General features: G+C 45.7%; 1 protein-coding gene across 7 annotated transcripts in view; it reads right to left on the reverse strand.

Moving 5' to 3' along the window:
- The window catches only part of LOC120933759 (NACHT, LRR and PYD domains-containing protein 3-like), a 250,256-nt gene that overhangs the window by 152,493 nt on the left and 76,814 nt on the right, over nt 1-20,949 (reverse strand). For all 7 annotated transcript variants that reach the window (XM_040347144.1, XM_040347141.1, XM_040347145.1 and 4 more), the window contains exons 2-3: nt 20,315-20,437; nt 11,836-11,993 (exon numbers count right to left, since the gene is read on the reverse strand). In XM_040347144.1, the coding sequence (XP_040203078.1) occupies nt 11,836-11,993; nt 20,315-20,381 (225 nt within the window). In that variant the 5' untranslated portion in view covers nt 20,382-20,437. The remainder of the gene's footprint in view (nt 1-11,835; nt 11,994-20,314; nt 20,438-20,949) is intronic.

The following is a 20,949-nucleotide window of genomic DNA, read 5'->3' on the forward strand; positions in this document are numbered from 1 at the left end:
ATTTCACAGTTTAAGGCCCGGATTCTCAGTGGAGATACGACGGTGTATCTTTACGCCGTCGTATCTCTGCGTTGTGCCGTTGTATCTATGCGCCTGATTCTTAGAATCAGTTACGCATAGATTTCCCTTAGATCCGACAGGCGTAAGTCTCTTACGCCGTCGGATCGTAACTGCATTTTTACGCTGACCGCTAGGGGTGTGTATGCTGATTTACGCGTCAAAATATGTAAATCAGCAAGATACGCAAATTCACGAACGTACGCCCGGCCGACGCAGTACATTTACGCCGTTTACGTTAGGCTTTTCCCGGCGTATAGTTACCCCTGCTATATGGTGGCGTAAGTGCCGCATAACAATGTTACGTATGGGCGTCGTTCCCGCGCCGAAATTTGAAAATTTTGCGTCGTTTGCGGAACTCGTCCGTGAATGGGGCTGGACGTAATTTACGTCCACGTCAAAACCAATACTTCCTTGCGGCGTATTGGGAGCAATGCACACTGGGAGATTTCCACGGACGGCGCATGCGCCGTTTGTGAAAAACGTCAATCACGTCAGGTCACAGTAGATTAACATAAAACACACCCCCCTGTCCCACATTTGAATTAGGCGGGCTTACGCCGGACGATTTACGCTGCCCCGCTGCAACTTACAAAGCAAGTGCTTTGAGAATACAGCACTTGCCCGTCTAAGTTGCAGAGGCGTAAATCGGATATGTTACGCTGCCGCAAAGATACTCCGCTGGACGAGAATCTGGCCCTAAGCCTTTATGGGTACTAAGGCATTTACGACCGGGGTCTGCTGGTTCTCTGAGGTGAGAGGGTGACAGTTTTACGCCAGGAACCCTGGCAGGCGACCTTATCAAACCTAGCTTGGTTCTGTTTCTCTGATGAGATAACAACTCTTTTGAAGTATAAAGCCTATGAATTCCTGAGAATAAGGGAGGGAGGGAGTGAGTTCATTTTCACTGCTTACACTGTTTGAAAACCGTACAGCAGCCATGACAGCTTAGCTAACAACATGGCCTCTGCTACAGCTATCTGTGTGTCCAGTGCGTGATATCGTTACACCTCCCCCTTAGGTGGTTGCATGGGAGGGAACAACAATTTCCCTCCTGACTAGAGTTGAGCGGACACCTGGATGTTCAGGTTCGGGTCCGAACCCAAACTTTAAAAAAAAAGTTCGGGTTCGGGAACCCGAACTCCGAACCCCATTGTAGTCAATGGGACACGGACTTTTAGAAAAAAAAATGCGCGGAGGTCCCCGCAAATTCAATAACCAGACCCTTTAGGTCTGGTATGGATATTAAGGGGAACCCCGCCGTCAATTTAAAACAAAAATGACGTGCGGTTCCCCCTAAATATCCATAACCAGACCCGTTATCCGAGCACGTTGACCTGGCCGGCTGCAGAAAAGAGGGGGGGACAGAGTGCGCCCCCTCTCTCCTGAACCGCACCAGGCCACATGCCCTCAACATGGGGAGGATGTCCCCATGTTGATGGGGACAAGGGTCTCATCCCCTCAACCCTTGCCCGGTGGTTGTGGGGGTATGCGTGCGGGAGGTTTATCAGAATCTGGAAGACCCCTTTAACAAAGGGGACCCCCAGATCCTGACCCCCCTGTGTGAATTGGTAATGGGGTACCCCTACCATTTCACGAAGGAAGTGTAAAGTCTTGTAAAAAAAAAACACACTGACACCGTAGAATAAAGTCCTTTATTAATAAAAAAAAAAAGAAAAAAACTCCAGCGGTGATAATCCACTCGTTCCCGGCTTCCTGCGTTGTCCTGATCCTGCGACGGCTGCGGGTGATCTCCAGCGATGAGAAGATCCTGCGCCGGGTGATCTCCGCTCCAGCGATGAGAAGATCCATCCATCCAGCGCAGCAGCATCCCCGACCTCCTCTCACCGCTGGACACAGCCCAGCGAATGAGCGGCTGAAGCTGTGACATTACTTATAGAGAGGAGGCAGAGCCCCCCGTCACTTGACCCCGCACCCTCTGACGTACCCTCTGCTACGTCACTGGGGAAGCCCAGGAAGAGGAAAGACCCTGGGCTTACCATTTTTAGCAATGAAAGTATATAAAAGATGATTATAATATACTGTAGATACAATTGGATACATTGATAGAAGTTATTTAAAGGGAATTTGGGTGGATTTACTAAAGGCAAATAGATTGTGCACTTTAAAAGTACAGTTACACAGATTTTTCCCAGAGCTTAGTGAATGTGGTGCAGTTCTGCTGATTTCCATCATCCAATCATGTGCAAGAATAATGTTTATTTTCCTTGCATATGTAGCGCTACCCCATTAGGGAGCCGCTGGTAATTGATTGGGTCTGTACTCTGCTTTAACACCCCCCAATAATTTGGTCTCACTCCCCTTGACACAGCTGTGGTGCAGTGCTGATATGAAGCTCAATAATAAAAGACAAGTAATTAGACACAGATTATATTCACTTTACCTGTGTTGTCACCCGGGCATACACTGTTACATCTGCTTGGAGAATTAACAAGCCTCACAACAGATTGTGTTAAAGCAAAAGGTAACTTTACTAGAACAGGTTTTATCATTAACATGGAGTCACAATTGGTATACAATAATGAAACAAGAGGCTGTAAGTGGCAACCGCCTGAGAACCACCTGTATTGCTTCAGCAGGAGTGTCTCCAAGTGGGACTAATGTTCAGGCAACAACCTCAGCACCGAGCACCTTCCCACTTTCAGCACACCATGTAAACACTATGAAACCTACTATGCGGCACACAGTATTTAGCGAGAATAGTATATCACAGTATAATGAACTCAATATCCCCCCCTTACAGTCTCTAGCAAATGGTAGCAGCACGGCAAGGCCTTGCAATAAGAATACAGTATAGTCTCTGGTCTTTTTTCTTCTGCTAGCTACAGTGAAACAAAGATTGTAGTCCAAAGGGCTATCTGCTCAATAAGCAAGGTAGAACAACATAAAACTGTAGTTTAAATTGTGGAAAGTATCTGTGTACTCCTTCCTAGAAATGCACTTCCAGTGGCAGTCACCAAACAATCAATGCACATGTGACTCTATTGAACTGAACTGTTCCGTTGAACTACCGGTCCCAGCAACACTACGCAATCAGTCTAGGTGTGTGAAAAGCAGTACAAAGTTCTGGGCATCAGCCCTCTCACCACACGATGTCCGGGAAGATAGATGCCTCTGCTCCACAGGATCTCCGTCTGTTTGCTGCAACCACACTGTCACGCTGTACCGTTTCACGGACGACCGGGAGTTCTCCGTTACCTCCCCAAATGCCACTGGTTTGTTCACACTGCTGTTCTGTTTCAAAGTACCAGGGAGTTCACAGTTACCTCCCCAAGGGTCGCTGGTTTGTTCACCACGATGTAGGCCGGAGCTCTGTGAGGGCAGCACAGTGGTGCAGTGAGTAGCACTTTCGCCTAGCAGCAAAAGGGTTGCTGGTTCAAATCCCGACCACGACACCATCTGCCTGGAGTTTGCATGTTCTCCCTGTGCGGGTTTCCTCTGGGTACTCCAGTTTCCTGCCACACTCCAAAGACATGCTGGTAGGTAAATTGGATCTTGTCCAAATTGGCCCAGTATATATATGTATTCTGTGTGTATGACTGTGTGTCCCAAGCGTGTCACGATCCTACGGGGTAAATGACTGCACCAGCCAAGCCGACTCTGGCTGGAAAAAGCGCCCAGAGGCGATTCAGTTTGCATGAGTAGCGCTATACAAGTCATTCATTCATTTACATACAGAGCTCTGCTGGCAAGCCATGTGTCTCAGGAACAAGAGACCTAAAATGGCCACCACAAGGCTTTTTATCTCCTTCCCAGCATGCACTTCAGCCCCGAGTGTTCATGGGTAGGCTATTTGCATAATCCCTCATCATGTTCTTGAAAAACAACAATACCATAACTGAAGTCCATTTCACATTTTGGCCACTAGATGAAGCCAATTACCAATTTATAGCATTAGTCCCGAAAATGTCATTACACAATATTAATACAAGATTAAGAGCCCTTTCACACTGGAAACGCCAATAGCGGAGCGTTAAAATAGCGGTAAAACACCGCTATTTTACAGCGATTTTACCATGTTTTTGCCACGTTTTTACCGCGATTTACCGCGTTTTTACAGCATTTTCAATTCATTTTAATAGAGGGGGGGTTTTATGAGCGTTTTAATAGCGCTATTTTTACTGCGAAAACACAGCAAAAACGCCGCAAAAACGCGGCAGTGTCAAAGGGCTCTTAGAGGCAAAATTGCCCCCGCTACCTATATGATTGGGTATTCTTTGCAATATGAAGCTTCATCACATTTGCTAAGCTCTGGGGAAACTGAGTGAAAATTTACTTCCAAAGTGTACAGTCTCTTTGCATTTAGTAACTCAACCCCTCTGTGCATTATTACATTCTGGTGGGAGAAGTTGTGTAAATGGTTTAAATATATTTAGTATTGAGTAATGAAGTTTTGATATGATCATGTTTATTGGGAGGACTTTTATGTTCAGCTGTTGTATGATCATTATGGAGTGATATGTGTACAATAGACATGTGCACACTGAAATATTTAGTTTCGGAATTTCGTTTTCGTCCGCAAAGTAAATGTATTTAGTTATTCCCGAAATTCGTTTTTATTTATTTTGTTTCAATAAAAAATGCATTTGTCCGAAAATCTGAATTATATATCAGACAGGAGGCTTCGTATCTTATGCATATCTTTCTTTACTAAAGCTCATAGCAGAAATACATAAAAACTTTATGGTAATCTAAAAATAAAACATTCAAAGGACTACCAATCCCAGCAGTCCCTGGGGCAACGTAGCCCCTCCCAGGCCTCAGCCTATATATGGGACTGACTGAGGTAACCACGTCCTCTTTCTTTCTGCTCATCGCAGGATTCAGATAAGTATTTGATTGACATTGATAGACAGCTGTTTCAGTGACAGTGGGGTACCCCCCCCTGCGGTCTTTCCGTTTTTTCCACAGCTGTTATTCACTCATTTCACTTATGTATGCTATGTACGCGCTTTATTCATTGTTATTTACTTCTGTAATAACCATTTAGAATTCTCCTCTTTCCTGACGGTTTTCCGGGTTATGTGCCCTTCCTCTCCTGTGTACTCCATCTACACCTGCTGATCGTGAGGTGCAGACGCTGTCCCCTCACTCGCACACTGCATGGAGTGGTGTTCCCCCGCCCGCCCCCCCCTCCGCTTGCCTGTCAGCGTTCGCAGCGCGACAGGCAGCGCCATCTTCTCCCTTCTCCTCACGTTCTTTCACTGAGGAGGGGCGGGACTCGGCGGCAACCAGCCAATCAGCGCTCGGGTAGCGTAGTCTCGCGAGACTTCGCCCAGAGCGCGAAAGTAACGCGGGCTTTCTCCCTCACACCGCTGCCAGTGCAAGACGAGCGGTTCTGAGGTGAGGAAGCCTGCTGAGCTACTCCCGTTTTCTCCCCCTATTACTGACACTTGTGGATACTTGTTACCCACAGAAACCTTTTAAACATCCTAATTGCTTCTATGCTTACAAGCTGTAAGGATAGAGTTTGATCCACAAATTGTTTCTAGGCTAAATAACTGTAAGGATCTGGTACATTACAGTCTAGACTGGTGATCAACTGATTTAAATAAATATATATATTGATTTATAGAGGGACCAGTGACTTTTAAAACGCCGACATTTTAAAAAGCATGTCTGAGGATAATTACACTGCCCCCCTTGCAGGGGAGGCTTTTACCCTGGATACCACTCAGTTCATGACGGCGGCTCAGATCCAAGATCTGATCAATATCTCTGTCCAAACGGCTCTGGCCTCGGCCATCCCGTCCACTGGAACACATCCCTCAAAGGCTGCTACGGTTAATCCGCCTCAAAATGGCGAACCGCCACACAAGAAAGGCAAAGTTTCTTTTAAACAGAAACACGTTCTAGCAGCACCTGACTCCCCGACAGGGGAAGAGAATAATTTGTTTCAGGCAGTTCCCTCCCCGGCCTGCCAACCACAGCATCCAACAGACCCTGATCGACCCCTGGGCCTCAGGGAGTTAAACACTAAGAGGCATCGGTCCGCTAGAAGGACCAAACCTGACTCCTATGTTGATTCCTCGGATGAGGATTCACCAGGTGCTTCAGGGAAAAGCGAGTCTGACGACTATGGGTCTGACGAGGATAGACAGGATGCTGAGGATACGGCATTTCACGCCAATGCCAACCCTGATGCACAGGGAGAAAGCATTTTAGATGCCTTGGGGGAACCATTTTTTCACCCAGATGCCATCGCTCACCCGCGATCCGGCGATTGGTCCCCCTTACCTCACGTATCTCAGTACGTGGAGCTCTGGGCCAGGAAATCCCTGGACAGACACGCCCGCAACAAACTGCGGGCCGAGTGCCCTAGACCCTCTATCCCCAACAAGGTAGTAACCACACCTGAGGTGGATCCCATGCTGGCCAAATACTTGGCAAAATCGGGGAAACTTCCCAAAAAAGGGATTGAGCGTTCCTTTAAATCTATCCAGGAACGCATCTTAGATCTAATGGGACCCCTAACCAAAATTCTGAATTTATCAGAACAGGCAGCCGCTTCGGGTCAACCGGTAGATTTAATGCAACTACGCGGCTGGGCTCAGAGGGCTATCTGCCTAGTGGGCACGGCTAACACCTCCTGCTCGGTGGAGAGACGCCGCTCCATCTTAATGCGGCTAGACCCCCAACTTTCCCACCTGGCCGAGACCGAACCCGGTCCGGCGGCAGTCGGTATGCTCTTTGGGGATAACCTCCTCAAAGACATCAATAAATTTGTGGGTTTGTTTTCAGGACTTGATAAAGCCCAAACATCTCTCAGAAAGTCAGGGGCTGTGAGAGTTTTCAACAGGGCCGGCAGAAGTAGAGGCCGATCTGCCGGCCGTGGGTCCACCTATAGGCCACAAAACAGACCAAACCCCCAATACCAGTACCAGCAGGCTCCTTCCACCTACCCCGTTCCAGTGGCGCAACCAGCACCGTTCTTTCCACCCCGGGGCAGACCATGGCGCGGACGCGGCGGACGCGGATACACCCGAGCCCGACCTCCATTCGGTGAGTATACCTTACACTCCACAACCACACATTCCAGTGGGGGGACGCCTGAGGTATTTTATCCACGCCTGGTCTGCGATTACGGCAGACCCATGGATATTGCAGACGGTAGAGGGTTTTCAAATAGAACTTCTGTCGTCACCGACATTAAATGTGGTCCCTCATCCTATCAAATTCACACGCCAGAACGTTACTCTCATCGAGAACGAAATACAGGACCTCTGGTCCAAACAGGCGATTTTAAAAGTAGAGGATTGTTCCCCGGGCTTCACAAGCAACCTTTTTCTTGTCAAGAAGAAAGGGGGCGGGTTCCGGCCCGTAATAAACCTAAGAGATTTGAACCAACATGTCTGCTACAGACACTTCAAGATGGAGGGCATTCACTGCCTTCGAGACCTCCTACAACCGGGGGACTGGTTAGGGAAAATAGATTTGAAGGACGCTTATCTCACCGTCCCTATCCACACGGAGTCACAACACCTACTCCGGTTCCGCTGGAAAGACCAGATATGGCAGTTCACCTGCCTTCCATTCGGACTATCGTCGGCACCATGGTGTTTCACAAAGTTGATGAAACCAGTGGTAGCTGCACTTCGAAGCAGAGGGGTACGTCTAATTATCTATCTGGACGATATCCTAATCATGGCCCACTCGAGGGCCCTAGTTTCCCTTCACATGACATGGACGGTCTCCCTGCTACAAACGCTGGGTTTCCTAATCAACCACGAAAAATCGGTTCTAAATCCGGCCCAGGTGTTGGAATTCTTGGGTTTCCTAGTGGACACCAAACAAGCGGTCCTCCGACTCCCAAAACCAAAATTAGCCCTAATTCGCAAAGAAATCAGGGCAGTGCTTCGCAAAGGCTCCTTATCCTTAAGGGTTCTGGCCCGCTTGGTGGGACTTTTAGCTTCATCCATACAGGCCATCTTCCCGGCCCCACTTCATTACAGAGCCCTTCAGAGGCTCAAAATTTTGCACCTTCGCCAGGGCCTCAGATATGCGGACGAGATCTCTCTCTGTTCGGAAGCAATAGAGGAATTACAATGGTGGCTTCGCCACGCAATCGAGTGGAACGGCAAGACCATATTCAATTCAGGTCCCAACATCATCATAGAGTCGGACGCCAGTCGCCACGGCTGGGGCGCCCGATGCGGGGCAGCTTCCACAGGGGGGACTTGGTCTGCCTCCGAATCGGAATTGCACATCAATGCCTTGGAACTGCTGGCGGCATTCTTCGCCGTCAAGAGCTTCATCCCACAGGCTTCCGATTGCTGTGTACTGTTCCGCATGGACAATGTGGCCGCGGTTCAGTACGTCAACCGCTTAGGAGGCACCAGGTCCAGGACCCTTGCAGAACTGGCAAAGGAGTTCTGGCACTTCTGCTTGGCCCGCAACATTGTCCCTATCGCGGAATATATTCCTGGAGTCTCCAACACGGTAGCCGACTGGTACTCTCGCCACCTTGTCGATTCCAGCGACTGGCGACTGGATCGCCCTGTGTTCCACCTATTGGAACGTCTTTGGGGCCCGTTGAACATGGATTTGTTCGCCTCTCGCCTCAACCACCAGCTACCCCAGTTCTTCAGCTGGAGGCCCGACCCAGAAGCATCCGCAGTGGACGCTTTCCGTCACATCTGGCCAGAGGGAACTCATTACGCATTTCCCCCATTCCAGATGATACCCAGAGTTCTCCTCCACGCCTCGAATCAACAGGCAACTATTGTGCTGATCACACCCTGGTGGCCGACACAACCCTGGTTCCCTCTCCTCTTAGGGATGGTCGTGGATTACCCCAGACTGCTCCCTCTGTTCCCATTACTGCTGACCAACCCATCCGGGGAACCCCATCCACTAATAATGGAGGGCAACCTCCATCTCCTAGCATGGCTGATTTCAGGATCTCCGAAGCGGATATCGACCTTTCAGGGTCAGCTAGGGATCTCCTCGACGTGGCCTGGGCCCCCGGGACTAGATCAACCTACCGGCATGCTTGGCGACTCTGGGTTCGTTGGTGTGATCAACAACAGGTTGATCCCATACATGCCCCTGTATCTGTAGTGGTGAATTATTTGGCGGAATCTTTTGATTCCGGCAAATCTTACAGCTCCATCAACATATACCGCTCAGCTATATCAGCATACCACTGTCCAGTTAACTCTTTAGCCGTAGGCAAACACCCTTTGGTCTGTAGACTTCTGCGGGGTATAAAATTCCAACGCCCCCCTAGACCTAAGTATCAGGCAACTTGGGACGTCTCCAAGCTACTTGACATGTTTGCTTCATGGGAAGACAATGAGGATCTATCCCTAAGATTACTGTCTTTCAAACTCACAGTGTTACTCTGCTTGGTCTCGGTCAAGCGCGTCTCGGACGTGAGAGCGTTAGACATTTCCAGGCGCCAATTTTCGCCTCAAGGGGTCAGATTTTCGGTGGTCCGTAGGACAAAGACAGGTATTCAATCTGTCTTTTATCCCTTTTTTCCCACTCATCCGCGACTGTGCGTAGTGCGCTGTTTACAATCCTATGAGGCACATACGTCTGTTCTTCGCCCACCGAACTTCTCCCAACTCCTAGTCTCATACGTTAAACCCCATCATCCAGTCTCTTCCGCTACCTTGGCACGGTGGATACGTTCCACCATGGAGATGGCGGGCATAGACACCTCCCTGTTTGGAGCTCATTCCACTAGAGGCGCTATGGCTACGAAGATCGTCTCCTCCGGAGGCTCACTTTCTGACCTACTTAGAGCAGCCGATTGGTCCTCAGAGTCCACCTTTCGTGATTTTTATTTCAGACCGGAGGCCCATGTGTCCATGTCAATTTTATGAGGTTTATCTGCATTGTATACATTGTTAACTCTATTGTTTGCTTTGAACTTGCATAAGATACGAAGCCTCCTGTCTGATATATAAATTGAGATTTTCCTAGCATGTGAAGGAAAATATTAGTTATATGAAGACAGGAGGCGAGTATCTTCCCTCCCTTCCCATCCCTATTACGATTATTCTCTTCTCCTTGCAGGTTATTGAACAGTACAGTACTCATCCTGGAATGCGGATGGCCTGAGTTGCTCACAATCCCTGTTGGATTGCAGTTGGTATGTTTTACCTGAAGGCGGCGGCCCAGTCGGCCCAAAGGATCCGGTTTTCCCTTGATCCCCGTTGGGATGAAGTCAGTTCGTATGAAACGACCCAGTTGGACATCCCCTGCCGTTCCAGTCAGAGGCGGACAACGTGTTCCAGTATGGAAATCCCTGATCTTCACAAGGAGAGAGGATCGAACTTACATTTCCTGATTACAAGGATTTGCACAAAGAAAGAGGACGTGGTTACCTCAGTCAGTCCCATATATAGGCTGAGGCCTGGGAGGGGCTACGTTGCCCCAGGGACTGCTGGGATTGGTAGTCCTTTGAATGTTTTATTTTTAGATTACCATAAAGTTTTTATGTATTTCTGCTATGAGCTTTAGTAAAGAAAGATATGCATAAGATACTCGCCTCCTGTCTTCATATAACTAATATTTTCCTTCACATGCTAGGAAAATCTCAATTTAAAGGGGTGTTCCAGGCTTTTGTATGTTTATTAAAAGTCAGCAGCTACAAAAAGTGTAGCTGCTGACTTAATAAACAGACACTTACCTGTTCCACGGTCCAGCAATGTGGCTGAACAGAGCATCGCTCCTCTCCGATGGTGCTTCCATTGTCACTCTGGGCACCTGGCTGTGACAGCTTTAGGCTTCACAGCCGGGTATGCACCGCGCATGCGCGAGTCGCTCTGCACTCCCGGAGGGGATAGGCGATTGTCTGGGACCTGTCATGTGTCCCAGGTGATCGCCTACAGGGAGGGGTCGCTTAAGGTGAGAGGAGTCGCCGCCTAGGCGGTCCCTGGACGGAAGGAGGAAGTGGGACAGGAAGTCCCATTCCTACCAAAGCCCCCACCCCCCCCCCCAAAAAAAAGTTACATGCCAAATGTGGCATGTAAGGGGACGAGGAGTGGTTAAAGTGGAAGTTCCACTTTTGGGTGGAACTCCGCTTTAATTAAGGTTGAATCTGTCATTGAAGCCTTATGGTGTCCGTCGGGTGTTCTAAGAAGATTTAACAAAGCAGCTAAACTGTACAACGCCGCAATCGTAAATTTCTGGTCAAATGCTCCACCCACTAGCTATAGTAGAATTCTAATGTTGTATGACTAGTAGTCATTATATTTATTATTACTAGTCAACCAACATTAGAATTATTCTATAGCCTATGGGCGGAGCATTTGACCATAAATGTCCGCTCGCTGCGATCGTATGTTTTTAGCTGCTTCGTCGAATCTTCATGTCTCTATAATGTCAAATCTTTTCTCTCTATAATGTCAAATCTTTTCTCTCTATAATGTCGAATCTTTTATTTTTATATCGAATAATCTTGGACTAATAGAGTTAAGGTTAGGCACATTTGACCGCAGGTTCAAAAGACACAGATCGCTGTTGTCATGTCGAATCTTCTATCTATATCGAACTGTTGTCGCAACAAAATTAAAATAAAGAATTTTTTATGTCGGATCTTTCGGATTCTGCACGTTCGTTGTTTGTTAAAACAAACGCGAAAACCCCCGAAATTTGGACAAAAATTCATTAGGACGAAAATGAATGCACATGTCTAGTGTACAATGATAAAGGACTGGGGTAATCCATGTTTACAACTATGAATCAGAGCTCCCCATTACTTATACATATATTGCTGGAGGTAATTTAGAAATATATTTTTCTTACCTTTGTGTTTAAGACATTCCAAAATTTTAGTTCTACCAGAACAGTATGAGGATCCATGTTCTCTAGGATGTAGATCAGATCATCTCTATAATACTCATATATTCTCCTCAGTGATGGATCATCGTATGCAGACAGCCGGCGGCGGAACCTCCTGATGTCTAGAAAATACACAGAAATACATGTTCTAATTTATAAATTATGCAAATTAATATCCAGTATGAATTTTATCTCACTGGAGATCTCTGCAATTGAGAAAAGGAGCACTGGGGGTGAGAATCACTATAAGGCTCCATGCACAATAGGAGCAGAAAAAAACGTGGCATAAAAAAACGCAAATTGACCGCCTATTGTACAAAGTTTAGGCAAGTTTATGAGAGTTTTTGTGTGTTTGAGTTTACAGGCGTTTTTTGCACTCCCCTCTTCAAAAGTTAATTCCCAAATAAAAAACAACGTTAAAACTTGACGTTCACAAGAGATAACAGGAGTTTAGGAGCGATTGACATTTTTACAGCTCCTCAACTTCTCCAAAATATCTGTCTCTCTCAGGAGCGATCGCTGGCAGACATCATGGCCGCCAGCCACGTACATCGGCTCCGACGTCACGTGGCAAGCACGCGCTCCCCTTATACTCCTTAAAGCGCCCACCGTACAGCTATCACTATTCACGCAGGGGAACCAGCCTGCTGCCGTATAACGAGGGTGGCTGGTCGGCAAGTAGTTAATGGGCACTGATCAGGCTGCATTAATGGGCAATGGTGGGGCTGCAGATGGGCACTGACCCCTATTTTGCATTGAAGTTCTTTATTTAAAATATTTTTTTTCCTCTGAAACTTCTCTCTTAAAATTAATACCTATGGTATGTAAAAGTTTCAATGATAATTTAATCTCTAACTTTACCTTCCATGCAGGCCTCATATCAAGAGTTCAAATATAACCCTATTTTTTATAGAGGGAGAGGGTTATATCCTCTGTCAGGATTTTATCATGCATTGGACTCAATTCACAAATTGCTAACACAAGGAGAAGGCTCTCAGGTATAGCCATGGACTTATGATAACTGCCACCTTTTAAAATAAGTCTTATGCCCCATACACACGATCAGGATTTTGCCCAGTCAAACTCACATCGGACATTATGGCGGACACTTTGGACAATTTTGACACATTTTTGGGACCATTGTAATTTTCACAGCAAAAAATGCATTTAAATTGCATTGATTACTGTGAAAATGACAGTTGCAGTTTGGGAGTTAACCACAGGGGGCTTACGAGGTAAGCCGCACGCAGCGGGGGGGGGGGGGGTCCTGATCGGAGACCCCCGACCCGCGGAAAGGCAAGGACGTATATATACGCCCATCTGCCTGTCCGTGCCATTTTGCGGACGTAAATAGTCGTGCGGCGGGCGTTAAGTGGAACAGAAGGACAACACATCCCAGATCCACTCGAGTAATACCAAACCACATACTGGCCCAGCGCTGTCACACATTGCCACCCCAACAACTGAGAAGAGTTAGGACTTCTGTCAGGGTTTTGTCACTGTCTGGTCATTGCTCTCTGTGTCCCCATTTGCTACACTTTTTTTAATTCCTTTCCAGATGACTTGGGGTCCCTCAGACAAGAAGAAATGGAAATCTCCCTAATATATATATATATATATATATATATATATATATATATATATATATATATATATATATATATATATATATATATATACATACACACACACATATACATACACACACAACCCAATAATAAAAACATGACAGAGGCTCTGGTATTCGTTGTTTATTCTATAGCTAAAGAGGAAATGTTTTAGTTGGAATGTGACTGTCATTACCAGTGACACTGTGGTTTACAGATCTGAAGGGTGCTATACTAGTGCCCACCAGTGGGTGTGTTTTTGTAACCAACAGATCAAGCCATTCGCCTCCACCTGATGCTGGTTGCTGGGAGGGTATTTAGCTTCTCTGATAGTATTCTACAGTGCCTCAGTGCTTTGCCTCTGTGCCCCATGTGCTCTGCTTCTTATATCCTGTAATCATGTTCCTGTTACTTCTCTGCCCTATTTATCCTGCCATGTTTACAAAGCTTAGTTAGCTAGACAGGCCATACCACAGGTTGCAAGAAAGAAATTTGCATAATTCCTCCATCAACACAGTGGGCCGGATTCAGATACCTGAGCGTATCTGTCCGGCCGGCGTAACGCCGCTGTAACTTTGGGCGCTTAGTTCTGTATTCAGAAAGAACTTGCGCCCATATTTACGGCGGCGTAACGTATGTGTTGCGGCGTAAGGCAGCGTAATTCAAATGGGGATGTTGGGGGCGTGTAGTATTTAAATTTGTCTTGACCCCGCGTTTTTTACGTTTTAATTGAACGGCGCATGCGCCGTCCGTAAAATATCCCAGTGTGCATTGCTCTAAATGACGTCGCAAGGACGTCATTGGTTTCGACGTGAACGTAAATTACGTCCAGCCATATTCGCGAACGACTTACGCAAAATTTTCAAAATTTGACGCGGGAACGACGGAAATACTTAACATAGGATACGCCGCACATACCCCTCATATAGCAGGGGTAACTTTACGACGGAAAAAGCCGAACGCAAACGACGTAAAAAAAAACGCCGGGCGAGCGTTCGTTTCTGAATCGGCGTAAATCCTAATTTGCATATTCCTCACGTAAAACATACGGAAGCGTCTCCTAGCGGCCAGCCTGAAATTGCAGCCTAAGATCCGACGATGTAAGACACTTACACCTGGCGGATCTTAGGGATATCTATGCGTAACTGATTCTATGAATCAGTCGCATAGATACGACCGGCGGAACTCAGAGATACGACGGCGTATCAGGAGATACGCCGTCGTATCTCTTTCTGAATCCTATCCAGTCAGTGTAGATGGGGGAATCCATCCCACAGTGCTATTGTTTTGTGCTGGTGGGGAGCGCAGGCAGCCGTCCCAACTGGCAGTATACAATGATCACTGCTGGTAGCTATAGCCACAGACATCCCAAGTCTCACGTGACTTGCGGGCGTCTCCCGCATTTGACGGCGGGCTCAAGGACACTTTTTAAGTGTGGCACAATCTCCGGGCTGCCGGTTCCTGCTGAACCGGACAAATTTCAAACCATCTCTGGACAGATTAAATTTAGGTAGCTTTGCTTAGTTGTAATCACTTTCACTGATTAGATTCACTGGGTTTTGTACTCGGTGGGCCAGATTCACAGAAGAGATACGACGGCGTATCTCCTGATACGCCGTCGTATCTCTGTTATCCGCCCCGTCCTAACTATGCGGCTGATTCATAGAATCAGGTTACGCATAGATAGCCAAAAGATCCGACAGGTGTAATTGACTTACACCGTCGGATCTTAGGATGCAATTCTAGGCAGGCCGCTAGGTGGCGATTCCATTGCGGTCGGCGTAGAATATGCAAATGACTAGTTACGGCTATCCACGAAGATCCACACGTTCGTCGCAATCCCGTACGTCGTCGCTAGTCCTTTTTACCCGTCGCAAAGTTACACCTGCTTTAACATGGCTTATCTTTAGATCAGCCATGTTAAAGTATGGCCGTCGTTCCCGCATCGAATTTCGATTTTTTTTCTTTTTTCCGTAAGACGTCCGGGAATACGAAACGCCGTAACGCACGTCGCATTTAAAAAAAAACGTTGGGCGCCGTAATTTCGCGCAATGCACGTCGGGAAATTTCCTAACGGAACATGCGCAGATCGTTTCGGCGCGGGAAGGCGCCTAATTTAAATGGTGCCCGCCCCATTTGAATTAGGTGGGCTTGCGCCGAGCGCATTTACGTTCCACCGCCGCAAGTTTACAGGTAAGAGCTTTGTGAATCAGGCACTTAAGCTGTAAACCTGTGGCAGTGTAACGTAAATGGGATACGTTACGCCGCTGCGGTGTAACCTAATTGTCTGTGAATCTGGCCCGGTGTACTTATTGTTGTGCTGATCACTTGTCTTGTTTCCCGAATAAACCCCATTTACTTCCATTTAGTGTTGAGCCTGGTGTTCTCTGTGCAGATCCATACATATCTGGTCATGTCTGCTCTACAGGATACAACACTTGTTTTTTTTTTTTTTACAAAAGACAACTCTACTTTGCACTACAAGTGAAAACTACAAGTGCAAAGTGCACTTGAAATTGCACTGAAAGTACACTTGAAAGTGCAGTCACTGTAGATCCGAGGGGGACATGCAAGGAAAATAAAAAAACAGCATTTTAGCTCGCACATGATTGATAATAAAATCAGCAGAGCTTCCCCTCATTTCAGATCTACCCCTCAGATTTACAGTGACTTCACTTCCAATTGCGTGGTCGTGCGACATTGTACCCAATTAAAATGTATGTTCTTTTTTTTCCCACAAATAGACCTTTGTTTTGGTGGTATTTGATCACCTCTGCAGTTTTTATTTTTTGCGTTATAAACACAAAAAAAACAACAATTGTGGAAAAAATATATATATTTTTTAATTTCTGCTATAAAAAATTTCCAATACATTTTATTTTTAAATCAAATTTTTTACTTTTTGCTATAATAAATATCCCCCAAAAATATATATAAAAACATTTTTTTTCCTCAGTTTAGGCCGATACGTATTCTTCTACCTATTTTTGGTAAAAAAAATCGCAATAAGAGTTTATGCATATGTAGCAGGATACACACTGGCCTAATTTTTTTATGCTAGGATCGGTATCCCTGAGTCACGCTTGGGGTAGCTGTGCAGAGTGTGCAGCGGCGCGGCTTACCTTCTCGCTGGATCCACAGGCAAGTTACTTACCTTGTCCCTGGATCCAGCGATGCCTCCCCACTGTGTGAGCGAGCGGGTCCTCCTCGCTCGATTCACAGTCTCCGTGTGCCGCCGATCTCCGTTCCCTGCGACGTTACGACGCACGGGAGCGGAGAACGGCGCCAAATTCAAAAAAAGTAAACAAACACTTTACATACAGTATACTGTAATCTTATAGATTACAGTACTGTATGTAAAAAATACACCCCCCCCTTGTCCCTAGTGGTCTGCCCAGTGCCCTGCATGTTCTTTTATAAAAATAAAAAATGTCATTTCTGCCTAAAAACTGTAGATTGTCCAAAAGTGTCCCTTTATGTCAAAAATGGTTTTAGATCAGCTAGAAAACAGCGATAATAAATTATAATCACTTGCAGAATTGTGCGATAGCGATTTGTGGGGAAATTCGTCATAAAAATAAATAAATAATGACAGCGACAATTCTGCAACTGCAAATTTCAGTGATTTTGAGTTGATTACATTATTATTGACAAATTTTTTATTTAATTATATTATTACTTGCTATAATTATTTATAATTATTTATTATATTATAATTTAAAATTTTGTTTTTAAAAAAAAATCATACCCGGGATGCCTACAAGACTCTTGCTTGGTCAGATTTAAGTGAGTTATTCCTAAAAATTACAGGCCTACAGTATAAAACGCCAAATTTCCTTGCAAATAATTGTACCGCTTTTGGTAAGTAATTCCAGACAGAATCATACCGCCAGGGAGGTTAAGATCTCTCTATCACACCATGTCAAAACAGCGTATTGCCTTGTTTACATAGTTAGACCACTGTTCTTCCTTTCTACTGAATGATCTGCGGGTCCCGATGGCCATCTCAGCCGCTGGACCTGCTGTGTCCAATCACAGCAGAAGCAACGCTCCGGTGTGCGCCCCCTGGATCTTGTGCCCAAAATCACATATCTGTACATGGTTTTGCACAGCTATGTGGTGGGTGGTCCGGAATTGGTTAGTGTTTACATAACATGGAGATGTGATGGAGAAGTCTTATCAATCATAAGAGGGAGAAGAGAGAATAGATAAGGCATATTTTTGTATTAAGGACTGTAATAAATACATTGTAATAGACATGTAGGAATTGGAAATAATTACATTTGCCCAAATTGTATGGTAAATGTCACATTTTATGGCTAAGCCGACCATACATGGATCACAATGCAAGCTGTTCAGCTGGGACTGGCTGAATATTGATTAATGTCTATAGGCGACCTGTGTACAATCAGCCTGTTGGTTTTTTCCCTGCATGATCAGAGCCACCGGCTATAGCCGGCAATACTGATCATTAGACTTGACACACCCGCTGGCTTGTATGTCATTTTTGGGCAATTTTTTGGCATCGTGCTATGGTACCCGTTGAAAAAACCTGAACTCTGCCTGATTGGAAAAAAACTGATTGTGATACATATGTGATACGGGTGTGTAGAATGTATGTGTGGAAGGATGACCGACACCTAATTATCATCAATTCTAGTAGAAGAATACTCAGGGCTAGATTCACAAAAGAGATACGACGGCGTATCTCCTGATACGCCGTCGTATCTCTGAGATCCGCCTGTCGTAACAATGCGCCGGATTCATAGAATCAGGTTGATCATAGAATCAACAATGCGCCTGATTCATAGAATCAGGCATAGTTCTCACTAAGATCAGACAGGTGTAAGTGACTTACACCGTCGGATCTTAGGCTGCAATTCTAGGCCGGCCGCTAGGTGGCGATTCCATTGCGGTCGGCGTAGAATATGCAAATGACTAGTTACGCCGATTCACGAACGTACGCTTTGCCCGTCAATCTAAATTTACGTTGTTTCCGTAGAGATGCGTCGCGTAAAACTAAGCATGCCCTCTAGGTGGTCTAACCAATATTAAGTATGGCCGTCGTTCCCGCGTCGAATTTTTAAATTTCACGTCGTTTGCGTAAGTCGTCCGTGAATGGCGCTGGACGCCATTTACGTTAACGTCGAAACCAACGACGTCCTTGCGACGTCATTTAGCGCAATGCACGTCGGGTAATTTGACGGACGGAGCATGCACAGTACGTTCGGCGCGGGAACGTGCCTAATTTAAATGGTGTCCGCCCCATTTGAATTAGGCGGGCTTGCGCTGAGCGGATTTTCGTTACACCGCCGCAAGTTTACAGTTAAGTGCTTTGTGAATCAGGCACTTACGCTGTAAACCTGCGGCAGTGTAACGTAAATGGGATACGGTACGCCGCCGCAGCGTAACAGATTTGTACCTGAATCTGGCCCTCAGTGGAGAAGGTGACTATAGTTCAAACTACAAAGTCAGGAACACCAGTCTGAAATGACCCAATACTGCTAAAAATTAATTCCTGAGAAATGGATACTACTGAATATGTAACGACAGACTACTGATAAGGACTCATACCAAAAGCAGGCAAGACCAGTTCTATGACTCGTAGTCACAAGATGTGCATTCAATCAAGACGAGCAACTGCGCATGATGACATGAGCAGGTCACGTGCTGGATGTAGCTAAAGCGCATTATCAGAATGCACTGTGCATGACAGAAGATAACAATATGTAAATTATGAATGTATATAAAAGAAGGGGGACGTTTGGGGAATTTCGGAACTTACTGAAGATGCGGCAGACGTGCCTTGCAGTGATTTCCCGGATTCCCCTTTGGCAACGGGGGATGTTTTATTCTCTTTATGATACGATTTAAATATGATTTGCAATTCTGACAATTCTTATGTTATTACTAGTGTTGAGCGGAATACGCCATATTCGATTTCGCGATATATCACGAATATATAGACGAATATTCGTGAAATATTAGCTAAAATCGAATATTCGTGATATTTTATAAAAAAAAAAAAATTGCGAAATTTCGCGAATGCGAAATTGATTGCGAAATTTTGACAACTGTGGTAGGAGAACTCTGATTGGCTCTGATGCAAAAGAAGGGCGGAGAAAGTATTCACGAATATTCGGAAATCGAATATTGGTGATATTTTATCGAAATTTCGCTAATGCGAATGCGAAATTGATTGCGAGATTTTGACAACTCTGATTGGCTCTGATGCAAAAGAAGGGCGGAGAAAGTATTTGCGAATATTCGGAAATCGAATATTGGTGATATTTTATCGAAATTTCGCTAATGCGAATGCAAAATTGATTGCGAGATTTTGACAACTCTGATTGGCTCTGATGCAAAAGAAGGGCGAAGAAAGTATTTGCGAATATTCGGAAATCGAATATTGGTGATATTTTATCGAAATTTCGCTAATGCGAATGCAAAATTGATTGCGAGATTTTGACAACTCTGATTGGCTCTGATGCAAAAGAAGGGCGGAGAAAGTATTTGCGAATATTCGGAAATCGAATATTCGCGATTGCGAATATTCGGCAACATAAAAGGATCGCCTCAGCTTAGCTACTCGGCCCAGGGTCTCTAATCATACCAGCAATGCTTTTAGCCGTCGATAGGATGTGATCTGTTTTAAAAATAAATTTGAAAAAATACGAATATTCGGAATAGCGAATTTTGGCCGCGAAATTCGAGTTATTCGCGAATATTCGAATATGCCATATTCGTAACGAATATTCGAAATGCGAATATTCGTGAGCAACACTAGTTATTACTCATTTAATAAATCAGAGAAATAAAACACAAAAAGTAATTACCGGGGTTGTTACTTCTTTTCTTTCTCTCCAACATTCCTTTGAAGGCTTCTCTCAATCTCTCCGCCATCTCTTTGCTCGGTCTTGGTTCTTCTACATCTGAATCCCAGTCATGTCATAGAACACCTAGACACAGAGATACATTGTGACTAACGGTTACTATGTTGTCCAGATCCCCCACATGTAAGAGGTCTAAAGCCTCGTACACACGCACTGTTTGCTTGGCAAGAAAACTGCTGGCAGAGCTTTCTTACCGAGTAAACCGCGCGTGTGTACCAGGCTTTGAGGTTTCTCGTCAAGAAAACTGCCCAGAATCTAGACGAGAAAAATAGAGAACCTCTTCTCTATTTTATCATCATGAGATTCTCGTGAGGCCCGTACACATGACCGAGTTTCTTGGCAGAATTCAGCCAGAAACTCGATCGGAGCTGGATTCTGCCGAGAAACTCGGTTGTGTGTACACTTTTCAGCGAGGAAGCCGACGAGGAACTCGTCGGGCCAAATAGAGAACATGTTCTCTATTTCCTCGTTGCTCAATGAGGAAAGTCGGCCCGCCGAGATCCTCGGCGGCTTCAACACTGAACTCGACGAGGAACTCAATGTGTTTGGCACGTCGAGTTCCTCGGACGTGTGTACGG

The sequence above is a fragment of the Rana temporaria genome, chromosome 3, assembly GCF_905171775.1.
Source record: "Rana temporaria chromosome 3, aRanTem1.1, whole genome shotgun sequence".
NCBI lineage: Eukaryota > Metazoa > Chordata > Amphibia > Anura > Ranidae > Rana > Rana temporaria.